The sequence below is a fragment of the Tasmannia lanceolata genome, unplaced genomic scaffold (genome assembly GCF_043159265.1).
Source record: "Tasmannia lanceolata isolate RefF3 unplaced genomic scaffold, GAP_Taslan_0.1 ptg000020l, whole genome shotgun sequence".
Lineage (NCBI taxonomy): Eukaryota > Viridiplantae > Streptophyta > Magnoliopsida > Canellales > Winteraceae > Tasmannia > Tasmannia lanceolata.
This window is the reverse complement of record NW_027518697.1, coordinates 6,967,791-6,977,343: the sequence shown is the minus strand read 5'-3', so window position 1 is coordinate 6,977,343 and position 9,553 is coordinate 6,967,791. Positions and strand designations below refer to the sequence as shown.

The 9,553-nt window shown below is 40.1% G+C and overlaps 1 protein-coding gene across 1 annotated transcript; it reads left to right on the top strand.

The window, feature by feature from the left end:
• LOC143854881 (ethylene-responsive transcription factor 12-like) lies at nt 1-480 on the top strand. Its single transcript, XM_077365000.1, has one exon. The coding sequence runs from the start codon at nt 1-3 to the stop codon at nt 478-480; it is 480 nt and encodes a 159-aa protein (XP_077221115.1).
• Nucleotides 481-9,553: the final 9,073 nt, after the last annotated feature.

Sequence of the window (9,553 nt, the reverse complement as noted above, 5' to 3'; positions counted from 1 at the left end):
ATGGCATCTTCTACTAGAGAAGGGCATTACAGGGGAGTAAGGAAGAGACCATGGGGAAGATACGCAGCAGAGATAAGGGACCCATGGAAGAAGACACGTGTCTGGCTCGGTACCTTCAACACCCCTGAAGAAGCCGCCATGGCTTACGACGGAGCCGCCATGGCCCTCAGGGGCTCCAAAGCCAAGACTAATTTCCCGGTTCCTCCCCCCTCTTCCACCCCTCCCTCCTTCGATCTCAACCTCAGCCCTTCCCCAACCGCCACCGGTTTTACCGACTACCTCCACACGCGTATTATTCGAAAGGAGCTTAGCGGCTTCGACACCGGACAGTTGCCGGTAGATAAACCATTTCCCGTGATGGCTTCGGAGCCGGCTTCAGAGCCGAAGCCCACCTCTTTTGTCGGCATTCTAAGGCGGGGTATTTCGATTGACTTGAACGAGCCTCCACCTATTTCATCTCTGTTTGTTGAGATGAGATGAGTTAGTTTTGTCGTTTAATTACTTATCTTGTTTCTTTGTCTCAGTCTTATTTTCATGCTTCTGGTTTTTACTCTAGGGCAGTGATAAATCGACTCCCAAATATCTTAAATCGAGAGAGTCGATTTAAGATATTTGGGAGTCGATTTATCACTCCCCTTACTCTCTTCTGCTTTTTTAATGAGGGAGAACAGTACTTGAAACTCGGCTGTAAATATGTCTGTTACGTCATGCTTTCTTTATGGCTTTGATATATCTTCTTTGTTTCTGTGGGCAGTGATATGGTTTAATATATTTACTTAGGGGTGGACATGGTTCGGTTCCAAACCAAGGAACCCAACCGAACCGGTCACTTTGGTTCGGCTCGGTTCCAATTTTAAATGGTTCGGTTAGGTTGGAGCCGATTACATATGGTTCGTTTCTGGGTGTGGGTTCCTCGAACCGAGAACCGAGCGTGATGTGCCCCTAACGGATAAAATCACCGTCCTGCTAAAATTTGATTGTAGAGGCTTTTTATGCCAATTTGCTGTGGACGCAGTGATAAATATTTGACAGAAACCAATATAACTGTTTGTAGTTCGTAGAGTAGAAAATCACATAGAAAATTTTTCGTATTGGGAAGATTAGGAAAAACATAACATTAGGCAACATATCTCCATTTGGTCAAAGCTTGGGTAAACTTAGAATCGAACCGGATCAAGTTCGGTTCAGTTCCAAAGATAAATGGGTCGGTTCTTGGTATACCCCATAACCGAGCCGAACCATTTCCACCCCTAAATTTTACTTGTTTTTATATTGTACCCTCTTTTCCTACTGTTGCAACTGGTGCCACTACCAACATCATCCCCCTTGTATTTAGGATATGACGTGTGCTTATGTCAAGATGCATTGAAAGCTTGAAAGCTCCAGGCAAGATCCCAAACACGACTAGAAAATCTTAATAATATTATTATAGACAGACCGTATCAAAGAGTAGATGGCTATTGCGATTGCGTAGATCTTGCAGATCTTTTGTCCTCTTACAATCGCTGTAGAAAATTCATTTTACGAGATATCCTCAGTTAACTGTAATTTGAATCCGTTTCATGTTTCTGCCTTTGTTGCATCTGCTTTTGCCCACAGCAGAATTGGTTTACATGAGGTGGAAACAAGTTTGGTTTTCATTTTCAATTGCCGGCCGTATTGTCATTACCCGCCCCCCTTTTTTTTTCCGAGGGAAATGGAGAACGCCGACCTAATCTCCTTAATATCTCGTTATCTATAAATCGTGAAACACGTATTTTAAAAAGAGCACTGCTATAAAAACGTGATTCTCTTTCGAGAGAAAACCGACATCCATATCGATTGAGCCACGTCTACTAAAAGACAAATGGAGGGCTCAAATCCCCGGCAAAGATAAATACACATTTAAAAGGAGGGTCAAATCAAGGGACATTTCAGTTCTCTTTTTTATGAATCTCGTTTTCTCAAGTATTTTCCTTTTAAAAAAAGAGAAAAGTACGGAATATGATTGATGGTTTCGAGAAATTACAAATTTTATTTAGTTTTTAAAACAATAATCAAACACGGGTGATTCTTCAAAATCTGGTGGAAAGAAAACCCCACTACTCTTACGATATGACCAGAGTCCTCCTATGTTGCCCTTCCGGACAAATTCACAACCTAATGCCAATTATTATCTTTAAAGTAATAGTTTATTACTTATCACTTCTCTTTTGGCTGAGAACGGCTAAGTTATTGAATATTTTATTATTTATCACTTCTTTTTTAGTTGAGAACGGCTAAGTAATGAATATTTTATTACTTACACATCTCTTTCGGTCGAAAACGGCGATGCTATTGAATATTTTATTATTTCTAACTCCTCTATTGGCTTAAAACGTCCATGTTATTGAATATTTTATTATTTCTCACGTCCCTTTTGGCTTAGAACAACACCAGATTCAAGAGTACGCCGCTGAATTCAAGAAACACCCATCGTTCAAAGATCTCAAGTATGCCGTCAATACGCCGTCGAAGTATCTGGTACACTGTCGGATCTTCTATCTAGGTTCAAACATGTGTTCCAAATGTATCGCGTGTGCCGCCGAATTCTAGAGTATGTTGGCAGAATATTAAGGGTTATGCGGGCGGACCTAAAGGGTACGCCCGCAGAAATAATTGGTACGCATGCGAAATCCCATACAGAGAGATGAAGGTATTATTAGAAGATCGTTCCATATTTGATGTCCACTTGTGGTGGATCCGACTGTCTATGTATATTCGCGACGACCAAGATTTAAACGAACTCAAAGGACTGGGAATTTTTTTAATCAAGACCAAACAAACTATGAATAAAGACACCAAGGTTCAAATAATTATTTTTTAACACGTGTCAAGCATTCTTCCGTCTCTAGTTATTTTCGACGGCCAAGATCCAAACGAACCCAAGGTTCATCGGTTCAAATACACATTCAGATGAATCAAAAGTAGTCTGGAGCAGTGTGCCAACGTAAATGGGTTGAAATGCAGAAAATACAGGGGGATTTTCTCTATAAAGAAAATACTAAATTAATGAAAATGTGAAGTACCAACATACGAGCATTCAATCGTGGTTCTGATGGTGTGAGAAGGGTATTGGGTCTTCTTACCACCCAAATTTGGAAATCACCCGGTTTTTATGATTGTTTTAAACAGTACCCAAAATCCTTAATTTCTCGAACCTACGACCCATAGTCCGTACTATTCTCTTTTAATTACAAGGCGGCCTTGAGAAGACATTATTTTTTGTCTTTTCTTAAAATTATGCTACACGCCCTCTTTCTCACACGTCCCAGGTCTCTAAAACCCTGTGGCTTACGCCTTGCAAAGGAAAATAGACGGGGATGCATTTATTAAAAAGGGAGATTAATTTTTCGCCCCACTGTAGAATAATGCGCCCCGCTGTTCACGTTAATTGTCGGCCGTTGCTGTCCATTTGATTGGATGTGTGAACGTGACGGAAAAATGACGAAAAGGGCGGCGAAAGCACACAAAGTCAGACAGCTGGAGGCAGGCCGTCGTTAAAGAGACCGTGACTGATTTGACATTCACATCATTAAGTTTAGATTAAGCGCCACGTGTCAAAATCCAAGAGCTCCAGGCCTGCTCGAATTTGTGGGGCTACCATAAACATCATTATAGTTTTTCTGGTGCATCTCTCGCGCACGCCTCCGTCATCTTGTCGGTGACGGCTGTTCTTCTCAGATGGCTTTCCAAACGGTCCTCAAAAGAGGGAGCCGCTGACGCCTTATCTCCCCTCTAACGGCGCCGTTAACGTTATCATGTCATGTTTCTATGTATGTATGCCGATGATGGAACGAATGGACGGTGATAGAAATGGAATATCGCTGTCAATTGAAAAAAATAAAATAATGTGCGACACAATCCATCGTACACATTGATCTAGTCTCACGCTAGAAAACAATATGAACGGACACGATTCAATGAAATTTGGGTCCTTTTGATCGTTGGGGGTCCACCTTTTCAATGATGTTTAACTCCTACACCTTGTTACAGACATATCCCTAAATAAAAACCCACTCGATCCCACTTATTACACTCCCACTTAGACAATTCTATACTTACAATTCGATCTATAGAGATTTTATATATTGTATAGTTTATCAACAGATTAGATGGGTGGGATTATTTAATGAATATGATTTCTAGGGCACAATCTAGGAACATTGGCCAAACAACTGAATTGTTTGGATCTTTGAAAAAGGTGAATTTTAAAGTTTGGACAAACTTGATTTTCATGCAAAAAATTTTGAAAAATTTTCCGGTGACCCCAAAAATCTCTCAATAATTTACTTTTGCAAGTGGAGACTGTTAGCATCTTAAACGATTAAGCAAGGGGGAAAAAGTCTACTATTGTTTTTTGAATGGTGAGAGGAGCAAGAATGAGTCGTGTTTGGTCTAAAATGCTCCGGTACGGTCGGACAATGAGTCACACCGTGGTAAGGCTGTGTGCGGCAGATGCATAAGCATGTTAGTCTCCTAGGAGTGAAGATCAGAAACTCAACTCAAGGGGTCCACGACCGAAATGTTTTCATCCGTTGGGATTGAATTTCAGGTAACTGAGAAGAAGAGGTGAACGGCGATTCATACCTGAGCTCCTCGCCGTTTAACGGTGCTTTATTGGTGGTTTTTATATGTTCATTTTTGTTTTTGTTGGCAGTGACGGTTTAATATATTTATAGGGAGATGATATTTTCACCCCTCTGAAGTACGCATTCGCCCCTTATAGGCATTCGCCCCCTTATAGGGTGAACAGTGGGCAACATTAACGCCTTTTGAAGTCAACTCACGTCCTTTTGACGTCAAATCACGTTAAAAGGGGGCGAATGCATACTGCAGTGGGGGTGAAAATATCATCGCCCTATTTATGGGGCACCCTTTCCTGCACTTACAATACCTAATGCTCTATTTGGTTGCTTGTTTTTTACGGATTGTAGGAGTTTCAAATGCATGAGATCTCCAAGAGATCTTCCCAAAGCATGTTTGGTTGTCATTTACACATTTGACCACTAGACAACTTCTAGACATCATTGTTGGTTTTTATCCTAGGTGGCGCCTACGTGGCGGAGATGCCCCCCCTAATAATCTTCTAACCTTTTTTCACCAAAATGGAGAAATTTGTTGGGGGAATTAGGAGAAATTCTTGTCTTATCCCCTCTCTCTCTCTCTCTCTCTCTCTTCCACCTATATTTTGATAATGACACCCTACATCTTCCACCTATATTTTGATAATGACACCCTACATCTTCCGCTAATTTCCTCGTGCAACCAAACACTACTCGCAAATCTTCCTCCTAATATTCTTCCCATCTACCATTCTCTTACATTCTTGTCTAATTCTCTTTGACTTGTTTATCTTCTATTCTCCCAGCCATCTACAAGCAACCAAACAGAGCACAAGCAGCGAATAGGCCCTGAAACGAAATTTTAGAACTAAATGCGGATGAGATAACAAGACAATGGGTGCCACTACCAACATCATCCTTTTTTTTATTGACCTACAAAATAGGGAAAGCCTCGCTGTGGTTGCCTGGCACGATAAAATGTGGGCTTATTTATAGGTACATTGAAAGTTTGACCTTCCCTCATACTATAAAATCTTATTATTATAAAGAGATCGTATCAAAGAATCACGATCGTATCAAGGAAACGGAGAACCACTGAAACGATAAGGAAGATAGAGATTTCCTCTCCATATCTATGCACGGCGAAACAAAAATTCAACAAAAAAAGAAAAAGAGGAATGCTAAACCCAAGGGCACTCTTGCATAAACGTGATGAAAGAGTGTCCCAATCGGTTAAAAGTCACCCAAGTGCATCTGTGATAGCACATTAAAACGTAGGAAAAATTCTCAAAAAAGTGTGATTTTTAACTGAAAATCTCAAAAAAGGGTTGAGTTGGCTAACTTCTAAAAAAGGGGTGAAACACATCCCTCCAAGAAGGTAAGAAACGGATTATAATGCATTTCACTTACCCTTTCTACCTTATTACTTTCGTCTTCCCCACCTAGGAACCACTATTTACCACTATATAGTGGTTCCGAGGTATAAATAGTGGTTCTGAGGTATAAATAAAGGTTCACACATTCTACTGGTATTTCATTGGGTGTCAAAGTTGCAATGAACTTATGAACAATGAGTTAAATATTTTTCTAAACACTCATATCTTATGGTGGTTGATAGTTTAGATGGCCTAATACTTGTTCCGAGAGTTTAAATTGTGAGATTGAAAAATTTATGCTCTCAAAATCACTATAGAAAGTGAGAATGAGTGTATTTATATGATTTTAAACACTCAGAACCACTAATTATACCTATGAACCACTATTTACCACTATGTAGTGGTTCCAAGGTATAAACAGTGGTTTCCGGGTATAAATATTGGTTCATACATTCTAATATTATTTCATTGGGTCTCAAAGTTGTCATGAATTTATAAACAGTGGTTTAAACACTCAGAACAACATTTAGATGAAAAAAATTATAATTAAATTCTTCCAAGCACTAATTGTGGTTTCAAGATTACTTGGAACCATAATTATAGTCAAAACCACTATAAAAGTGAGAATGAGTGTATACATAGTGGTTTAAATACTCATAACAACTAATTATACAGTGACAACCACTATTTATACCTCGGAACCACTACATACCACTAAATAGTGGTTCCGAGGTATAAATAGTGGTTCCAGGGTATAAATAGTGGTTCATAGATTCTAATAGTATTTCATTAGATCCATTATCCTTTTTGGATGTTAGTTTCTGAGTCTGAATCACAAGCTATTTTGAGTCAAGTGGGACCATCCATCAAGGTGTCGTAAGTCCTACTTATATTGTACATAGTTAGCGCTTAGAATTATGGAACAAGAGAAAGTGGAAAGAAACTCGAGAGGAAGGATAATTTTTATCCAAACAAAAATACAGAACATGAAATGTTGTTTGAAGTTTTGAATATGTTTTCCATACGCTGATCCTCCCCCTTCAATCTCGAATTTCCTCTATGGATTGGAGGACTAGGATCACCCTATGGAAATGATTTTTTAGGCACAACCTATTTGCATTGTGGCCCATCTAATGGACGGTTTGGATCATCCTATGGTGTGACCCGTACAATACTTTTTGAAAAATCCTTGAGTTTATGGGTTTACACCATATAAAAACTCTTTCTCATGAAGAAACATTTGGTCTTCCCTACCACAAAGTCCAAAGCCAAGCGTATTTATGTAATTGAACACAATTTCTAGAAGGGCAGTGATAAATTTATCTCGTATTTTTCAAAATGGAGTACAACCCACACCATAGCATGATCCAAACCGCCCAATTGATGGGCCACAACATAAATAGGTTCTGCACCAAAAACTATTTCCATAGATGATCCCAACCTTCCAATCTATAGAAGTTTCCATAATCTAAGTCCCTCTTTAGATCGGATGGTTAGAATCATCGTATGGAAATGATTTTTTGGGGCACAACCTATTTACGTTGTGGCCCATCAATTGGGCGGTTTGGATCATCCCATGGTATGGGTTGTATAGTCCATTTTGAAAAATATGGGCTGGATTTATCCTAGAAGGGGACTGTACAATGGAGTTTTACCAAAGGTAATGGACTTTCAACACTTGGAGGGGGGGGGGAAGAAGAAGCTAAAAAAGGTGAAAATGGTTTGTGAAATGCATCGGGATCTGCTTCTCAAAAAGGTAGAGGGAAAAGCAACTCAAGGGCATTCTGGTCTTAAAACATGTCTTGGGATGCGTTTCACCCCTTTTTGAGAATTTAGCCAAGTCAACCATTGTTTGAGATTTTCAGTTAAAAATCTCTTTTTTTTGAGAATTTTCCCTAAAATGTAAGAGTCAAAACCATTAAATTCAAGTTTGTTACTCCAACTGGTGGGACGCCCTTTCTGCTCATTGATCACTGCTATGGAAACGGGATTCCTTTATGGAAAAAAGAAAAGAAAAGAGGGGCATTATTTATTTGAGGCACATCTGCTAGAAGACCAATTAATTTTGCACAAATCCTTATACCGAATAAATACACTGAAAATGGTCAATTAAACGGTCATGTCAAGCCCCTTTTTATTTCCCCAAAATGGAATCCCGTTTTCAAAGTGTTTTCCCCTTCTCATTTATGTAGGGCACCTCCGAGCATAGTATTAAAAATAAGGGAAGCAGAAGAAAACCTTATCTTTTGACTTCCCCTAAAAATATAGCACACCCATTTTGGTACTTGGGAGACTCTTTTACACTAGAGGGCTGTCCCCAGTAAAGGAAAAGGGCTAATTATATCGTTTCCATAAACATAACTCCATAAGGCCTATAACCCTCTGCTTATGCTCTTATGAAGAGAAAGAGACGGGGTGCATTATTGCATTTAATAAAATAAACTGGTGATTCCGTTCCCTTACTAGCAAGCTGTCGAAAGCCATTACACTGCTTGTTATTGATAGAAACTAGGGCTACAGGGGACGGGTTTTTCAAAACCCTAGCTCAACCCTGGAGCCATTATCTCGACCTTGACCCGCCTTGACCTTGAGTCAAAGTAAAAAAACCTCAACCCATTGCCCACCCTACAGGGCTCAGCACAGCCGTGGCCCCCCCTGATTGGGCCAGGCCGGCCCTGATTGACCCTGGTGCAAATACCTATTAAGAGTGCAAAAAAAAGAAGCAACCACATATCATATAGAACAAAATGATCAACAAATAGAAAAAGGGAACAAAATAAGACAATATGAATTCAACAACATGGCGGACAACTGAGACAATTAATAATAATAATATAAAGAAACATCAATCCAAGATAATAGAAAAGATTAGCAAAAGAAACATGAACATATGGTTAATTCTATAATAGAAAACTTAGGATCTGGTCGGGCCGGGTCGGGCTAATCTGAGGTCTTAATCTTGAACCCGACCCGACCGACCCTAAGCCAGGCCTAAAAAATCAACCCTGACCTGCCCTCAGGTTGGAAAATTCAGTCCAGACCCTGTTCGGACACAGGGGCAGGTCAGGGCTGACCGGGCCAAACTCGCACCCCTAGTAGGAACAAAGAAAGATTACACCGTCCTTGCTATGGTCTGATTGGCTAAAGAAAAAAGCAAAAATGTGGACAGAGAAGGATAAAGGACGAAAAAAGGGGCGAAAACACGCAAAGTCGTCATTGGAGGCTGGCCGTCATTACAAAAGCATCGACTGATTTGACGTTCGACTCGTGTGGTCCCCATTCCTTAACACTCGGCATCGTTATCTCAGCCCGTGTGGACTTTTTGGAAAACACGTGTCCAGCACGAAAAGCTCTAACTTTGTTGACGGCTTCCTAGACGGTCCTCCAACGAGGGAACAGCTGATCTCTTTTATCCCCACTAACGGCGCCGTTAACGTTAGTTAGCATGTCATCTTCTTTGTATGCATGCCATCGATGAAATGAATGGAGGGTGAGTATCGCTTTCAACTTTCGTAAGATCCAAAAAAAAATAAAAAATATATATATGATTTTCTCGCCCCCCCTTAGGATTATGCCCACCCCTGGAGCTCGAAA

What these genes read in the sequence shown, in the direction of transcription:
- LOC143854881 (XM_077365000.1), top strand. Translation starts at nt 1, where the DNA reads ATGGCATCTTCTACTAGAGAAGGGCATTACAGGGGAGTAAGGAAGAGA.